This window comes from Papio anubis, chromosome 4, assembly GCF_008728515.1.
Source record: "Papio anubis isolate 15944 chromosome 4, Panubis1.0, whole genome shotgun sequence".
Classification (NCBI taxonomy): domain Eukaryota; kingdom Metazoa; phylum Chordata; class Mammalia; order Primates; family Cercopithecidae; genus Papio; species Papio anubis.
Genome location: NC_044979.1, coordinates 74,140,200 through 74,159,429, shown reverse-complemented (window position 1 = coordinate 74,159,429; position 19,230 = coordinate 74,140,200). Strand labels below are relative to the sequence as shown.

The following is a 19,230-nucleotide window of genomic DNA, read 5'->3' as shown; positions in this document are numbered from 1 at the left end:
GCAAATAAATGTGAACCTCAGTCCGTATGCTTGTCAATGCATAGTGGTATCAGTCTTTCTAATGTTGGCCTTTTTAACAGGTGTACAGTAGAACCTCATTGTGGATTTAATTTACCTGCCCCTAATAATTAATAACGTTAAGCAGCATTTCATGTTTAATGGTATATCTCCTTTGGTGAATGGTCTCTTTCAGTGATTTGAACATTTTAGTAGGATTTGCATGTTTAAAAACTCTGTTATATAGTTGACAATATAATCTTATTGAATTACGAGAGTTCTTTATCAGAAAATTGTTTTACAGATATTCATTCTGTGGCTTGTTTTTTCATTTTCTTAAGGGTATTTTGTAAGAAATGTTTTAAATTTTGATGCAGTTTATCATTATTTCCTCTTACACTTTTTGTTTTTGTGCCCTAAAAAATCTTAAATTGTTAAATTACATTAAAAATTTTTTTCATTCATTTAGAGGGTATATAAGCAGATTTGTTACATGGATATATTGCGTAGTGGTGGGGTTTGAGCTTCTAGTGTACTCATCACCTTAACAATGAACTTTGTGCCCAATAGGTAATTTTTCAACATTCACCCTCCTCCAGTTCTCCTCTTTTAGAGTTCCCAGTGTATATTACCTATAGTGTTTCCCTCTGTATGTCCGTGGATACCCATGTTTAGCTCCCATTTATTTTTTATTTATTTTATTATTATTATTATTATACTTTAAGTTCTAGGGTATATGTGCATAATGTGCAGGTTTGTTACATACATATACTTGTGCCATGTTGGTGTGCTGCACCCATCAACTCGTCAGCACCCATCAACTCGTCATTTATATCAGGTATAACTCCCATTGCAATCCCTTCCCCCTCCCCACTCCCCATGATAGGCCCCGGTGTGTGATGGTCCCCTTCCCGAGTCCAGGTGATCTCATTGTTCAGTTCCCACCTATGAGTGAGAACATGCGGTGTTTGGTTTTCTGTTCTTGTCATAGTTTGCTGAGAATGATGGTTTCCAGCTGCATCCATGTCCCTACAAAGGACACAAACTCATCCTTTTTTATGGCTGCATAGTATTCCATAGTGTATATGTGCCACATTTTCTTAATCCAGTCTGTCACTGATGGACATTTGGGTTGATTCCAAGTCTTTGCTATTGTGAATAGTGCCGTAATAAACATACGTGTGCCCTCCCATTTATATATGAGAATATGAGGTGTTTGATTTTCTATTCCTGCGTTATTTCACTAAACTTAAAATTACAAAGATTTTTGACTGTTTTCTAGAAATCTTAGTGTTCTAGATGCTGCAATTAGGGTTGTGATCAGTTTTAAGTTAATTTTTATATATACTGTGAGATGAAGGTCAAGGCATTTTTTTGATTTTTTGTTTTTCATTTTGTTTTCAATGAGACTAATTTTTCCAGCACCATTTGTTGAGTTGACTATAATTTCCTCCACTGAATTACCTTGGTACCTTTATTTAAAAATCAATTCTTTATATCTGCACAGGTCTGCACTGCAAATTTCTATTCTGATCCATTAATCTATATTACTATTCTTATACCTCAGCCAGACTGCCTTGATTAGTGATGTTTTTAGGCAAGGAAAGTCCTCCAAAATTTTTTTTTTAATGATAACATCTACAAAATAATCTTCTAAAATTTTTACTAGGGTTATGTTTAATCTACAGACTAATTTAGGGGAAACTGAAATCTTAACAATATTGAATATTGTAATACATTGAACATGGTCTACTTCTTCCCCATTTAAGTTGTCTTTACATTCTGTCAGCAATATTTTGTTGTTTTAAGTGTAGAAGTCTGCAATATACTGTTAGATTTACCTTTAAGTATTTAATATTTTGGATGCTGTCATCAATGTAATTTTTCAATCTGAATTTTCAATTATTCATGTTGATAGTATATAGACTCTGATTTCTGCACATCAACTTCATCTTCTGTAACATGACTGGACTGTGATCAGTTCAAGCAGCATCTTTTGTAGATACCTTAGGATTTTCTACATAGTCATCTGTGTATAAATGACAATGTTGCCTGCGAATAGAGTTTTACTCCCTCCTTTTCATTCCTTGGGCTTTCCATTAGTTATTACTGTCTCAGTGAAGTAGCTATGGCCTCTGGTACAATCTTGAATGGAAGTGGTGAGGGTAGAGATATTTGCATTGTTCTTAATACCAAGAGAAAAGCATTACGTCTTTCACCATTAAGTATGTTATTAGTTGTAGGTTTCACTAAGATCCTATTTATCCCATTGAGGAAGTTCCTTTCCATTTCAAGTTTCCTGAGAACTTTTTAAAAAAATCTACATCTGTTGAGATGAACAAATGACTTTTACCTGTATCTTATTAGTATTAAAACTTCCATGGGTTGATTTATAAACATTAAATCAACCGTACATTCAAACAATAAATGTCACCTGGCTATTGGACTTATAACCCAATTTGGATTTCTGTATCTACATTCATGAAGAATATTGGTTTGTGATAGTTTGTATTTTAACATCTTTTAAAAATTATACTATCATAGCAACATTGGCTTCATAAAAGTAGTTGAGAAGTACACCATCTTCCATGTTCTGAAAGAGTGTATGTTGAATTGGTATTATTTCTCCATCTAATGCTTGCTAAGATTCACCAGTGAAACAATTTTCTTTTTAATAAGATCTTAAATCTAAACTCATCTTCATGTATATGCATAAACAATTTTTTTCTTGAGTGAGCTTTGGTAATTTTTCATAGCACTGTCTTCCAAAAAATGTAAAACATTTAGTCTATCTTGTTGTATTCACTGGCATAAAGTTCTTCATAATATTAGTTAATCCTTAAAATATCTGTGGAATATGTAATTACACCTTCTCATTCTAACTTGTGTCTTTGTTCTTTTTATATGAAACAAGTCTGACTAAAGATTTACCAACTTTATTTATCTTTTCAAAACTGACTTTTAAAATTCATTTTGTCTAATATCAATATAACCACACTAGTGCTCTTTTGATTAATACTAGCATGATCATTTTTTTTCTATCCTGTTACTTTTAACCTATTTGAGACTTACTTTCTAAAAATCTAATATGACAATCTCTGCCTTTAAATTGTTCATTAGACCATTTACATTTAAGATAATTCCTAATAAGTTTGGGTTTAAAGCTACTATTGTGCTGTTAGTTTTCTATACATCTCTTCACTTCTTGTTCCCCTATATTCTTTTTCTTTATTTTTTGCATTAAGTACTTTTATAATTATGTTTTATCCTTTTTGTATAACTCTTCACTGGTATAACACTTTGCTGGCGTTTCTTCAGTGTTTGTTTATGTCTTATAGCATACCTCTTCAATTTATTTCAGTCTGTATCCAAGTAGTATAATACTATATCACGCATAGCACAATCGCCTTACAAAAGTATACTTCCATATTGTCATAAAAGCCAACATGCTATTGTTCTAAATTTTACTTCTCAATGTTATAAATCTCAAATAACACAGTCATGTCCTTTGTTTTAAAAAGTTAATAATCCTTTAAATAATTTTTTAAAAAATGAAGTAGCCTATATTTACCCATATAATTTCAATTTCTCCTCATTTCCTTGTGTAGGCCTAGAATTTCATTTTATATTATTTACATTATTAAAGACTTCCCTTAACATTTCTTATAATAACATCCTCCAGGTAATGAATTCTTTTAGCTTCTGTATAGAAGAAAGTCTTCACTTCATCTTCAATCTTGAAAGCTATTTTCTTGAGTATAAAATTCCAATTTTTCTTTCACAACTTTTAAATTATTACTCACTTTCCTTGGTGATGTATTATTTCTACTGCAAAGTCTACTCTATTCTTATCTTTGGTTCACTGTACACAATATGTCTTTCTTCTCAGAAGGCTTTTATAATTTTCTTCTTTACTACTGATTTCAAGTACTTTGATTATGTCTCTTCATGTAGTTTTCATTATATTCCTTCTGTTTGGGATTTCTAGAATGTCTTGGATCTGTGATATTATAAATCTTAAAAATTTAATCAAATTTGAAAAATTTTCAGCCATTATCTCTTCAGTTATCTTTTCTAGCACTTCTCTCATCCCAATCCTTTGAGATTCCAAAAGTGTATATTAGTAGCTTATAATTATGCCACAGCCTCTTGAAGTTCTGTTCATCCTTTCCTGTCTTTTATTTCTGTGTTTAAATTCTGATACTTTCTATTGTAGTATGTCTTAAAATTAACTAATTTTTCCTTCTGCATATTTGAATCTGTTATCCCACCCAATGTACATTTCATAACACATATGTTTCATTTTAGAAGTTGGAGTGGGACCTTCTTTTTATCTTTTGTGTATCTACTTATCATACGCAGCCCTTTTGCTACCTTATTGTATTTCTGAAATCTAATTATAATAACTATTTTAATGCTTTCATCTACTGCTTTTATTTCTAACATTGCTGGATCTGTTTCAGTTAATTTCTCCACTGACTGTGGCTCATATTTTCCTCACTCTTCGCATGCCCAGAAATTGTTGATCGCATGCCAGATATAAAGATATTTTTTGTAATACAATAAGTATTCTTGAGTATTCCTCTGGGACAATTAAGATACTAAAAAACAAATCTTTTTGAGGCTTGCTTTTAAGGTTTTTGAATGTGGGATCAGAGCTACATTTAGTTTAAGGGTAACTTGTACTAATTTTTTAAATTTTTTATTGATATAGACATTTGTACATATTTATGGGATAAAAGTGACATTTTCTTACATGCTATACTGTGTAATGAACAAATCAGGGCATTTGGAGTGTTCATTACGTCTACTATTTATCATTTCTATGTGCTGGGAACATTTCAAGTGCTCCGTTCTAGCTATTTTGTAATATACATAGGTTGTTATTAACTACGACCACCCTATTCTGCTACTGAACATTAAAACTTATTCCTTCTAGGGAACTGTGTTTTCACACATTTTAACTAACCTCTCTTCATCCGCCCACCCACACCCCCACACTCTTCCCAGCCTCTGGTAACTATCATTTTACTCTCTACCTCCACAAGATCAACATTTTTAGCTCCCATATAGGACTGAGAACATGTCATAGTTGTCTTTCTATGTCTGGCTTATTTCAGTTAACATAATGACCTCCAGTTCCCATCCATGTTGCTACAAATGACATGATTTTTCCCTTTTTTATGGCAAAATAGTATTTCACTGTGTATATATAACATTTTTAAAAATCCATTCATCCTTTGATGGACACTTAGGTAGGTTGATTCCATATCACTGCTATTGTGAATAGTGCTGCAATAAACACTGCGAGGCTGCCATCTCTTTGATACACTGATTTCTTTTCTTTAAATAAATACTTAGTAGCAGGCCTCATGGATCATTTGGTAGTTCTATTTTTAGTTTTTTGAGAAAACTCCTTACTGTTTTCCCTAATGACCGTATTAACTTATATCCCCAGCAGTGGTGTGTAAGAGTTTCTTTTTCTCCACATCCTTGTCAGCACCTGCTACCTTTTGTCTCTTTAATAACAGTCATTCTAATTGGGGTAAGCAGATATCTTATTATAGTTTTATTTTGCATTTCTCTGATGATTAGTGATATTGAGCCTCTTCGCATATATCAGCCATTTCTAGGTCTTATTTTGAGAAATGTCTATTCATATCCTTTGGCCACTTTTTAACGAGATTATTATTATTATTATTATCATCATTATTATTATTATTATTTTTTTTTACTGTTGCATTGTTTGAGTTCCTTTAATAGTCTAGATATTGGAATCTTATTGAATAGTTTATTAATATTTTCTCCTATTCAACAGGCCGTCTCTTCACTCTGTTGTTTCCTTTGCTGTGCAGAAGTCTTTTAGATTAATATAGTCCCGTTTATCTACTTTTTTTTAATGCCTGTGCTTCTGAGGTCTTAGCCATAAAGTATTTGCCTATACCAATGTCCTGAAGTGTTTCCTCTAAGCTTCCTTCTAGTTGTTTTGCTGATGTGGGGCTTACATTTCAGTCTTTAATCCATATTGAGTTGATTGTTATATATAGTGAGGGATAAGGGTCCAGTTTCATTCTCCTACAAATAGATAAGCAATTTTCCTAGCACGATTTATTGAAGAGGGTGCCCTTTCCCCAATGTATGTTCTTGGTGTCTTTGTCAAAAATCAGTTGGCCATAAAGATGTGAATTTGTTTCTGGGTCCTCCATTCTGTTTTATTGGTCTATGTTTCTGTTTTTATACCAATATCTTGCTGTTCTGGTTACTACAGCCTTGTGATACATTTTGAAGTCAGGTAATGTGATGCCTCCAACTTCGTTCTTTTTGCACAGAATCACTTTGGTATTTGAGCCTTGTTTGGTTTCTTACCAATAGATCCTATTAGGATCTTTTTTTTTTTTTTTTCTATTTCTGTGAAAAATGACATCGATATTTAGACAGGGATTATACTGAATCAGCAGACTGCTCTGGGGAGTGTGGTCATTTTAACAATGTTAATTATTCTGATCCATGAGCATGGGCGCTTTGTTTTGTTTGTGTCCTCTTCAATTTCTTTCATCAGTGTTTGCAGTTTTCCTTGTGGAGGTCTTTCATCTCCTTGGTTACATTTATTCCTAGGTATTTTTTTTTTTTTAACTATTGTAAATGTGGTTGCCTTCTTGTGTTCTTTCTCAGCTAGTTCATTATTTTTGTATAGAAACACCACTTATTTTTTGTATGCTAATTTTGTAACCTGTGATTGACTTTGCTGAATTTGTTTTATCAGATCTAAGAGTTTTTTGGTGGAGTCTTCAAATTTTTCTAGATATGAGATCACATCATCTGAAAAGAGGGACTATTTGACATCCTCTTTTCTGATTCAGACACCTTTTATTTCTTTCTCTTGCCTGATTACTCTGGCTAGGACTTCCAGTACTATGTTGAATAGGAATAGTGAAAGTAGGCATTCTTGTCTTGTTCCAGCTCTTAGAGAAAAGGCTTTCAGCTTTTCCCCACTCAATACAATGTTAGCTGTGAGTTTGTCATATATGGCCTTTATTATGTTGAGGTATTGATATGGTTTGGCTGTGTTCCCACCCAAATCTCATCTTCAATTGTTACTCCCACAATTCCCACATGTCATGGGAAGAACCTGGTGGGAAGTTATTGAATTATGGGGACAGGTCTTTCCTGTGCTGTTCTTGTGATAGTGAATGGGTTTCACGAGATATGATGGTTTTAAAAATGGGAGTTTCCCTACACAAGCTCTCTCTCTCTGCTGCTGTCATCCATGTAAGATGTGACTTGCTCCTCCTTGCCTTCCACCATGATTGTGAGGCCTCCCCAGCCACATGGAACTGTAAGTTGACTAGATCTCTTTCTTTTGTAAAATGCCCAGTCTCAGGTATGTCTTTATCAGCAGCGTGAAAATGGACTAATACAGGTTTGTTCCTTCTATGTATGGTTTGTTGAGGGTTTTTGTCACGAAGGGATTCTGAATTTTATCAAATGCTTTTTCTGCATCGACTGAGATGATCATATGGTTTTTGTCCTTCATTCTGTTGATGTGATATCAGTAGCACATTTTATTGATTTGCATATGTTGAGCCATTCTTGTATCCCTAGGATAAATCCCACTTAATCATGGTGTATTATCTTTTTGATGTACTGTTGGACTTGGTTTGCTAGTATTTCACTGAGGATTTTTGCCTCTGTGTTCACTGGGAATATTGGCCTGCAGTTTTCTTTTTGGTTGTGTCCTTATCTCCTTTTGGTATCAGGGTAATGCTTGCCTCATAGAAAGAATCAGGGAGAAGACCCTCTGCTTCAATTTTTTGGAATAGTTTGAGAAGAACTGGTATTAGTTCTTGTTTGAAAGTTTGCTAGAATTTGGCATTTAAGCCATTCGGTCCTGGACTTTGCTTTTTTGGGAGAATTTTTATTACTGATACAATCTTATTACTTATTATTGATCTGTTCTAGTTTTCTATTTCTTCCTGACTCAATCTTGGTAGGCTACATATATGTATCCAGAAATTTATCCAGTTTGTCTAAGTTTTCTAGTTTGTTTAATTTGCTTTATTTTTAACAATTCTTCCTTTAGCTTATCTATCTTCTCATAAATTTTAGTTATATACAGCAAGAAGCAGCTAGTGACACTTTCAACAATGGCTTAAAATCTTATGAGTTAAATGTCCCAGTGAATATTCTACTTTCCATATTACTAGAGGTAAGTTTTGTTAAATTTTCTGTCATTACAAAATGAAGATCATCTTTCTTCTTCAAATTTTCTTTCTTTGTTTTTTTGAAATGGAGCTTCATTCTTGTTGCTCAGGCTGGAGTGCAATGGCGTGATCTCGGCTCACTGCAATCTCTGACTCCTAGGTTCCAGTGATTCTCCTGCCTCAGCCTCCCAAGTAGCTGGGATTATAGGCATGTGCCACCACGCCTGGCTAATTTTGTGTATTTTTAGTAGAGATGGGGTTTTACCATGTTGGCCAGGCTGGTCTCGAACTCCCGACCTCAGACGATCCACCTGCCTCTGCTTCCCAAAATGCTGGGATTCCAGGTGTGAGCCACTGCGCCCAGCCCAATTTTCAATAACATTTATAGTTTTCTTCTTTAAGCCCTCACCAGCCTCCTCCTCACAGGCTATCAGTTTTCTCCCAGCAATCACTGTAAGATCTCTTTGGCTTTTACTAATACTCTCCTCATAGTCCTTCCAGCCTCACTAACAGTCCAGTCCCAAAGCTACTCCCACATTTTCAGTTTTTGTTAAACTGCAGCCCATGTTCAGGTACCAAAATATGTGTAAGTTGTAGATGCTGATACAAATTACCCCAAAACTTATAAACACTTATTATCTTCCATAGTTTCTGTGAGTCAAGAATTCAAGGGAGGCTTGTCTGTTCAATTGTGGCTTGATGATTCTCACAAAATTCAACCAGTTGTTAGCTGAAGCTGCAGGCATCTGAATGCTTCACTAAGGCTGGAAGATCTTCAAAGGTGCCTCCCCACATGGCTGGTTAAGTTAGTGCTGGCTGCTGGCAGGCTCAAGGTCTTCCCTGTGTAGGCATCTTCAAAAGGGTAGTTGAAAGCATTCTTGATATGGCAGCTACATTTCCCTAAAATTGGTGATCCGACAGAGCAGGGTGAAAGCCACAGTGCCTTTTGTAAGTTAGCCTCAAAAGTCACAGATCATTACTTTCATATTCAAATTATCATACAGACTAGACAGGAATCAATACAGTAGAAAACCCAAAAGAGAGTCAATAACCAGGAGGAGAGGATCAGAAGAGGATCAGTAAATGAATGCTATGGAGAAAACATGGTAATTGGGATAGAGTGAATTGGAGTTTGGACAACATAAATATGAGAAAAGCTCATTCATTGAAGAACTGATATTTGAACTGAGACTTGATAAGGTGGAAGCAGCCAATTGCATGTCATGTGATACAGAGTTTTTTTGGGGGGAGGGAGTAAAGCAGGGAAGAGGGGCAGAAGACAGGGAATGGCATAAATAAAGGATAATACTTGGAGTATATTAAATTTGATGTGCCTTTTGGAATGTCATATGAAGAAGTCAAGTAGGAAGCTGGATATACTATTCTTAAGCTCTGGGCAGAGAGAATGGAGTTAGAAATAAAAACAGAAAATTGAGAATAAAGCATAGAACAGTTAAAATAGCCCATGCCTGAAAAAAAAAACATGGTAATCTGGAAGAGAAAATTTAAGAAACTCTTATAGCATACTAGCAAAAAGTCAAACAGATGGAGATCCTGAGAGAAAATAAGATTCTAGAGAATATGCCCAGAAAATCTAAGCCCCACTTAATATTGGTTTGAGAAGAAAGGCCAAAGACAATGAAAAAGAAATAAAGCAAATAACCAAAGCATAATAGAAAATTTCCCAAACCCAAGTCTTCAGACTGAATCCCAAGCAGAATTTCACAAAACCAAATAAACACAGATCTAGTTACAGCCTGATAAAAATTACAAAAACTCAATTATAAGAGAAAAAAATCCAAAAGAGGGGGTAAAAAAGAAAATACTATAAAGGATTACAAATCATATGAACATGAAACTTTTCATTACCGATTGTAAATATTAATAGACAATGAAGGTAATTGGAAATTAAAGCAATCAGATTCCACCATACATCTATTTGAATAGTCAAAATCCAAAACACTGACAACAAATGCTGGCAAGGATGTGGAGCAATAGGAACTCTCACTCATTACTGATGGGAATACAAGATGGTACAGCCAGTTTGAAGATGGGTTGGTGGTTTCTTACAAAACTAAACATACACTTACCACATGATACAGCAATTATGCTCCATGCTTGGTATTTACCCAGTAGAATAGAAAACTTATGTCCACACAAAAACCTGCACATGGGGCTGGGTGCAGTGGCTCACACCTGTGATCCTAGCACTTTGGGAGGCTTAGGCGGGCGGATTACCTGAGGTCAGGAGTTCAAGAGCAGCCTGGCCAATAGGGCAAAACTCTATCTCTACTAAAAATACAAAAATTAGCTGGGCGTGGTGGCGGATGCCTGTTATCCAGCTACTTGGGAGGCTGAGGCAGGAGAATTGCTTGAACCCAGGAGGCAGAGATTGTAGTGAGTGAAGATGGCACCAGTGCACTCCAGCCTAGGTAACAGAGCAAGACTGTCTCAAAAAACAACAACAACAAAAAACAAAACAAACAAACAAAAAACCCCTGCACGTGGAAGTTTATACAGGTTGAGCATCCCACATCAAAATATCTGAAATCCAAAATGTTCAGAACACTCAAAACTTTTTGAGCACTGACACGACACTCAAAGGAAATACTCATTGGAGCATTTCAGATTTTGAATTTTCACATTAGGGATGTTCAGCTATTAAGTATATATTGCAGATACTTTAATATGCCAAAAAAAAAAAAAAAAATCTGAAATCAGAAACATTTCTGGTTCCAAGCATTTAACATAAGGGATACTCAGTCTGTACTAGAGTTAAGCAGAACAAGGTCAATTTCTTTTTCCATGATAGCCCTTCATGTATTTGAAAACTATAATTATGTCCTTCCGTGAGGGTAATGGTGAACAAAGCAGACTGAAGAAGCGAGAATGTGAAATCAGACAGACCAGTTAAGAAGACATTTGAAGACTTCTGAAATCTGTACAAGGCGAAAATAATAACACAAGATTATGCAGTCAACAGAGGGAAGAAAAGGGATGGCTATGGTTTCATGTAACTACGAATTTTTTTCCAACTGAGAAATGTTCTTATGAGTTGAATGTATATCTTACCTATTTCATTTTAAAATTTACTTTAAAGTCTAATGGACAGCTTCAAAACCAAGTTCTATATTGACATGGGAAAGTTCTCTTAAGAACACACAGTGATCTTCAAAATAACAATCACATTTACTGAATGGGCCCACCCACACAACTCAGAGAGCACCACGCAGTTTTGCAATTATTTTACACACTTTTCTCAGGACTGTGGATATTCTAGAAACATCAACATAGCACCACAGAAGTAGTTTAGGTAATATTCCTTAAGGCATCCCTTTAGCATTAGAAGATGATTTACAGTTGAAAAAGCCTAACGTCTAAAACTTAAATTCATGCTTCAGCAAAGTAAGACATACTGCAATAATATCCTAATGTTACTGTCTATATAGCAATGTTAACTCGTTAATGTTTTCAGAGTATTTAGCAGTTTCATTTTGATAATGAGAACACCCAACCATTTTCATCATTACACATACTAAATAATGTTTCCTTAATGTTTCTTCCACAAGAGGTATGGAAAAGTATATGATATAAGCAATACTTAAGTAAGTAACCTATAAGCAAAAAAATACCTGATTTCAAACCTTGACTTCAACTAGCTCTAAACTGCTTTCTTACTTGTTTTCCAATATACAATATTCACAATCCCAAGGTAGAATATAAATTTCAAGGTCCAAAAAAAAAATTGCACCCTAAGTGCATTAAGTTGGAAACGTTATAATTCATCAAATATTGGTCATGGCTGATTCCTTAAAATAATATATACATTTAAAAATATACTTACCTTTATTCAACCTGATTATCTAAAAAACATACAACATTGACCATATGTATAATCATTTCAAGTATTGTATAACTGTGTTCCTTAAAAAGATTTGGGACCTAATTCATATTTATTGAGGTTATAACTAGAAATTATATCTTCCTGGAAAACATAGTATTTTAGAAAGATATGAAGACAAGCACTTGCACTTGTCTTCATATCTTTCTAAAATACTATGATTTGTAATTTTAAATTCCATTTTCATGAACTAATTATAATAAAGGTGAAAATATTTAAAACTAAAAGCAAAGTTTTACTATTCAGGTAAAATTGTCATTGTAATTACATTTATTTGCAGGTGAAAGTTCAGAAAATTAAAATTCAACTAAAGTAACAACATGGTGTATATCAGAAGACACATATTTACCTGACATTGCCCTTGGTGTTTCTGAGAACTGTTGCTGCAAAATTCTGTGTCACACCCACCAAGCTGATTCCATCCACTTCTACAATCTGGTCATTGACTTGTATTCTTTAGAAAGAGGAAAAAAATTACCCACAATTAATTTATGTAATAATCATTTCCAACAAATCAGTTGACAAAATATGTGATTTTTAAGATACTCTTTTTGATCCAAAATCTATATTTTACATACAGTCAGTCTTGCTTTCTGTTATCAGTGGGTTCCACATCTGTGGATTCAACAAATTGTGGATATAAAATATTTTGAAAAAATAAAAAAAGTAGTACAATAAAAAGTACAAATTTAAAAACTTAACTATACAGCATTTGCATTGTATTACATATAAGTAATCCAGAGACGATTTAAACTATTCGAAAGGATGTGCAGAGGTTATGTGTAAACACTATCTCTATACTATACTATAAGAGACTTGAGCATCCACAGATTTTGGTATCCACTGAGGTCTTACAAAGAATCACCTGTGAATTCCCAGGGATGACTACAGAAGCTCCAGATCTTAGTCAAACACTTAATGTTTTAAAAAGACTATTTCCATTAAAAACTGGGCAAAAAACATGAACAGACATTTCTCAAAAGAAGACATACAAATGGCCAACAAACTTAAAAAAATGCTCCACTTCACTAATCATCAGAGAAATGCAAATCAAAACCGCAGTGAGTTACCATCTCACACCATTCAGAATGGCTATTACTAAAAAGTTAAAAAACAACAACAGATGCTGGGGAGAATGTGGAGAAAAGAGAATGTTTATCCACTATTGGTAGGAATATAAATTAGTTCAGCCACTGTGGAAAGCAGTTTAAAGATTTCTCAAAGAACTTAAAACAGAACTACCATGTGATCCAGCAATCCCATTACTGGGTATATATTCAAAAGAAAACAAATCTTTCTACCAAAGTGATACATGCATGTTCACTGCAGCACTGTTCACAACAGCAAAGACATGGAATCAACCTAGATGTCCACGAATGGTGGATGAGATAAAGAAACTGTGGTAGATATACACTATGGAATACTATGTAGCCATAAAAAAAGAATGAAATCACACCCTTTACAGCAACATGGATGAATTTGGAGGCCATTATCCTACGCAAACTAACACAGGAACAGAAAACCAAACACTGCACATTCTCACTTATAAGTGCAAGCTAAACATTGGGAACTCATGGATATAAAGACAGCAACAACAGAAACTGGGGACTACTAGAGGGGAAAGGAAGAGAGGGAGGGGAGCAAGGGCTGAAAAACTAAATATTGGGTACTATGCCTGGTACCTGGGTGACAGGATCATTCACACCCCAAACCTCAGCCTCACACAATATACCCAGGTAATAAATCTGCACATGTACCCTGTGAATCAAAATATAAATCAAAAAATAAAAATAGAGACTGTTTTAAAGGACAGAAACAAGTAATACTAAATGGAGACATTCGGTTTACCAAACATCCATATTCCTATCACAAAAAGTGATAACTGCACATGACATATTTACATATTTATATCATTTTTGTCCTCAATAGCTGTACATAAAACATAAGAGATCTAGTTGAAATATGCTTTGGGCCTAATACCCAGTCTCACAACACATCTATCTTCCCTAAGGAAAAACTTAACCAGGATTTACAGGGAATCCTTCCCATTCAAGGTGTACACTTCAAATATGTAATGCTCATTCATGTGCATGTGTATACTTACATATACATACAGGTGTTTGTGTGTGTGTTCATACTTATGTTTATGAGCAGTGTATGTATTGATACTGTTTACTGTATAATACTTTTACATTTCTATATATATTTTGTATATATCACTTTTATTCTTCATAATGAAATACTTCAAACATGAGAAATGTAGTGAAATAGATAATAAACTTTCATGTACCCAATACCCACCTTTATTAAATCCTAGCATTGTGCTATATTTGAGTCATATTTTTTCTTTTTTTTGTTTTTGTTTTTGTTTTGAGACAGTGTCTCCCTCTGTCACCTAGACTGAAGTGCAGTGGCGTGATCTTGGCTCACTACAACCTCTGCCTCCCGGGTCCAAGAGTCTCCTGCCTCAGCCGCCTGAGGAGCTGGGATTACAGGTGTGCACCACCAAGCCCGGCTAATGTTTTTTCTATTTTTAGTAGAGATGGGGTTTCATCATGTTGGTCAGGCTGGTCTTGAACTCCTGACCTCGTGATCTTCCCGCCTTGGCCTCCCAAAATGCTGGGATTACAGGTGTGAGCCACCACGGCCGGCCCGAATCATATTTTTTCTAAAGAAACACATTACAGAAAAGACGAAGTCCATTTATTATTTGTCTCTAGTTTTATTCCTTCATTGCTTACACAGAGGTAATCACCATACTAATTAGATGACGGGTTGACGAGTACAGCAAACTACCATGGCATGTGTATACCTAGGTAACAAACCTGTACATTCTGCACATGTACCCCAGAACTTAAAGTATTATAATAATAATAATAATAATAAAAGAATAAAGTGACTTTTCTATGTATTTTTTGAAACAGAATCTATATATATGCATGAATAGGCATAATTTATATACATTTGTTTATTTTCAAAAATTATGAAGTATACCTCTCTTTCTGCAACTCAGTTTGCTTCATTCAGCAATACATTTGAGATTTAACCATGACTATAACTGTAATTCTACAGAATTTATTTTAACAACCATATAGTATCATCTTTTATCAATATGCCAAAATGTATTTATTCATTATTTTGCAGCTGGACAATTGTGTTGTTTTCCATTTTAACTATAATACAATATTGCTGTAACAGTCAATTTCATACATGCGTCCTTGTGCACATGAATGAGTTTCTCCAAGATATATATCCAGAAATAAAATTTCTGAGTCAAAGAAAAGAATATAAGCATTTTCAATTTTATTAGACAACAAATCTCCACGCCCTCAGGAATACTTGTTATGCTCAGATCCTTTAAGTACTGCCAATCATATAGGTGTAAAAAGATAGCACAATGTGATTTTAATTGCATTTTCCTGACTACTAGTGTGGGTAAACATTTTTTCATATGTTTATAGGTCACCTGTCTACTTCCATAAATTGTCAAATCATTTCTTTTACCCATTTGTTACACTGTTGTTGTTGGGTTGAGTGACTTTTCTTATTAATTTACATGAGATGTCTTTATATATCTTGTATATTAATATTTCCTAAAACATATTGCAAATACTTTCACCCTACCTGTAGCTGGTCTTTTTGTATTTCTTTGAAACATGGTGGTTTAGAGGAAAGTAATTTTTTAAAGTATATCCACATTTGTAAATAGGTATTGTTTTCTGTTTTGTTTAAGAAGGACTTTTCTGCCCAAAGGTTATAAAAAGACTCTATATGTTCTTCCCTTTTTTGGGAGGTGGGGGATGCAGTCTCACTATGTTGCCTAGGTTGGTCTCAAACTGCTCGTCTCAAGTGATCCTCCTGCCTTGGCCTCCCAAAGTGGATCACAGCTATGAGCCACTGCTTTGGGCCTATGTTTTCTCCAAAATGTATTAACATTCTGATTTTCTATATTTAGGTAGTTATTCACCTGGAAATTTTCTAAAATTATAGTATGTGTTGGCAATCTAATTTTATTTTTTTAAAATATATAAACAACTGGCCAAACAACATTTACTAGAGTCCATTTTCCCCCAGAGTTAAGTAGTGCTATCTATGTCAAGCTTTCAAATGTGCATCATCATGTTTGTAGGTTCCCTATAGGTTCTATTTATCTCTTTGTTTATCCTTGCATCAATGCTACATTGTCTTAGCTAATAAAGCTTTGTAACTAGTTTTTGCATTTCATAGGGCAATTCTCCTAAAATGGTTCATTTTCTTCAAATTTGTCTGAGTCATTCTTGATACTTTGCTCTTCCTAATTAGTTTTGGGCTTATTTACCAAGTAATATGAAAATATTTGTTATGGTTTTAATGAAATCAGACTGATTTTAAAGATTACCTTGGGGAGAACTGACAACTTTATCATATTGACTTTTCCCTTCAAAGAAAATTTGAGTGTTACCATAAGCGCCCCTGGGTAACAGTGGCATAAATCACATTTTGATCCCAAATGTTAAGAAAAGTTTTTCAAAGCTTGGAAATAAGGTCAAAAGTAGGGCAACATATTCTTTCATTGTCATATGAAGGCACTGTTTAACAGATCCATACAAGGATAATTCAGGGAAATGGACTTATTTGATTCACTGTTTACTACTGACTAAAGGTTCTAGTTACAGCAGCAGCCACTCCAGATGGCCTGCCGCCGCCATCAGGCCGACTGCAGCAGGGAGGTGCCGCCGAGGCTACATGCTCCATGGAGCTCCAGGCAGCAGGGGACAAGCATAAGCCCTTCTCCTTCTGAGGTGGGGTGGGAGCTCCCTGGGTGCAGCTGCAGCTGCTCAAATTGCAGCTGCAGACCTGGGCCTCTGGCTCCATGGAAGAGGCAGGAGCCTCACCTTCCTGGGAAGGGCTGCAGGTGCCCAAGCTGTGGCTGCAGAATGGAGCTTCCCTGCACTTTTGGGGGACCAGGAGCAGGCAGGAGACCCACTCCCCTAGGGTCACTGCAGCAGCCCATATTGTGGCTGCAGACCCAGGTATCCCTGCACTCTGTGTGGGAGGCGGTAGAGCTGAGAAGGCCCCCCTGCCCCTGTAGGCTCAGAAGTACCTGCTCCTGCTGCTTGGCTTCTCCCTGCTGTGGGCACCTGCTCCCATCTTGGAGCAAATCGGGACCAAGCCCATGTACCATGAACAGCAGGGGGAGGCAGACAGATACCTGGGCAGAAGGGGGCAGATCTCTGAGAAAAGGCCTGAAGCCTGGGGACAGGACTGCCAGTCCTGCTGATTTGGAGGACAAACTCATGGTGGTTTTTCCTGGGTCCTCCCATGGCTGCCTATGGACCAATCAGCATGCACTTTCCCTCTATTAGGCCTATAAAAGCCCCAGGTTCAGCCAGAGCACAGCAGATAATGGGATGACCAGCTGCAGAAAAGAGCTACCCTTTCTACTGACAGCAGGAGATGTCCCAATAACCAGCAGAAGAAAGAAGCTACCCATTCTAGGGCCTCTTTTCTGCTGAGAGCTTCAGAAACCTGCAGAGACACTGAGACTACCAGCTCGATAGCAGAGTGCAGCAATCCACACCAGGGCTGCCTCTCTGCTGAGAGCTAAGAAGACAATGGGATGACCTGCCTGCTAGGAGGAGCTTCCCTCTCCAGGGTCTCTTTTCTGCTAGGAGCTGAACACTCATCAGGACACCCTGGCTGTGGAAAGGAGCTACCATCCGCAGGTCTCCTGTGTGCTGTTCTATGGCTCAATAAAGCTCCCCTTCATCTTGCTCGTCCTCCACTTGGCTCTGTACCTCATTCTTCCTGGTTGCAGGACAAGAACTCGGGACCTACCGAATGGCAGAGCTAAAAGCTGTAACACAGGGCTGAAACATGCCCCTTGCTTGCCACATTGAGGTCAAAAAGAAGGAGAGAAGAGCTGTGCCTTCTCAGGCAGCCCAGACCTGAGAGCTCCCTGAGCCAGGGTTGTGACTCCCTCTTTGGGATCCTGTGGTGCCTAGTATCTCCAAGCTTCCAGGTGCCACTGCATTTCCCAGTGCCAGCTGGGGATGCTGCCTGCAGTGCACCTTGTCCGGCCACAGCCTCATAGTTGGCCAGTGCCTGTGCCAGCACCTCTAACTGCCCACCCCATTGCAGCAGCCGGCATGTGTGATTGCACAGTGGCTGAACCCCATGCTCCCTCACACACCCCTTGCCACTCCATGCCTGACTTGCCCTTGGCAGGTATGGGATCCAGGCCAGTAGCATAAGCCGAGCACAGCCTGCCAGGCCGAGTGGGCAGAACAAGCCCAGCGGGCCTACGCAAGATTTGGGCAAAGACATCACCAGACAGAAAAGCAATACCCCAAAGATCTTGTGACACTAGGCATAGTGAAGTTCTTTATTAATTTATAGATTTTTATTCTGGAAAATTCTAATATTTTCAACTATTAAAAAAGATAATCCCAAAAATAATGGTTTATTGTCATGTAAAATATTAACTAGATTGTATGTATCTTAGCTATATTATTCTAACATAAAATTCATTAATTTGTCTTTAAGAAACTAGTTCCTAAAATGCACTTTGAACCATATTTATAATCTCACTAGTCCTCTACTTAATTAGGAAGTAGGGTAAAATATTTGATATATTTTCTTTTTATGTTTACAAAAGTCACAATTTAAATTCTTTGAATATTAACATGTTATACTTTTGGAAGATTCACTGAGATACTAAAGTGGGTTCATAAAGACAACCAAACTGTGATAGCACAGAAATGTACTTCAGGAGCTGTTTAGGAGGGACTTCTTTTCTTTTTCCTCAAAGTGATTCTCAAAAAGCAATAGAGTACTGGTGCAGTGGCTCATGCCTACAATCGAGCACTTTGGGAGGCCAGAATTGTTTGAGCCCAGGAGTTCAAGACCAGTACAGGAAATAGTGAGACCTTGTCTCTACAAAAAATACAAAAATTAGCCAGGTGTGCTGGCATGTGCTGTGCTTTTTGTCCAGCTACTTGGGAGGCTGAGGTGGAGGGACTGCTTGAAACTGGGAGGTCAAGACTGAAGTAAGCCATGATCCTGCCACTATACATCCATATGGGGGAAAGAGCAAGACTCTGTTTCAAAAAAAAAAAAAAAAAAAGGGCAATAGAACTTTACCTTTGCTGT

General features: G+C 36.3%; 1 protein-coding gene across 18 annotated transcripts in view; it reads right to left on the bottom strand.

The window, feature by feature from the left end:
* The window catches only part of PPP1R9A (protein phosphatase 1 regulatory subunit 9A), a 386,892-nt gene that overhangs the window by 119,799 nt on the left and 247,863 nt on the right, over window positions 1-19,230 (bottom strand). For all 18 annotated transcript variants that reach the window (XM_017956944.3, XM_017956945.3, XM_009203380.4 and 15 more), the window contains exon 5: window positions 12,449-12,553. In XM_017956944.3, the coding sequence (XP_017812433.3) occupies window positions 12,449-12,553 (105 nt within the window). The remainder of the gene's footprint in view (window positions 1-12,448; window positions 12,554-19,230) is intronic.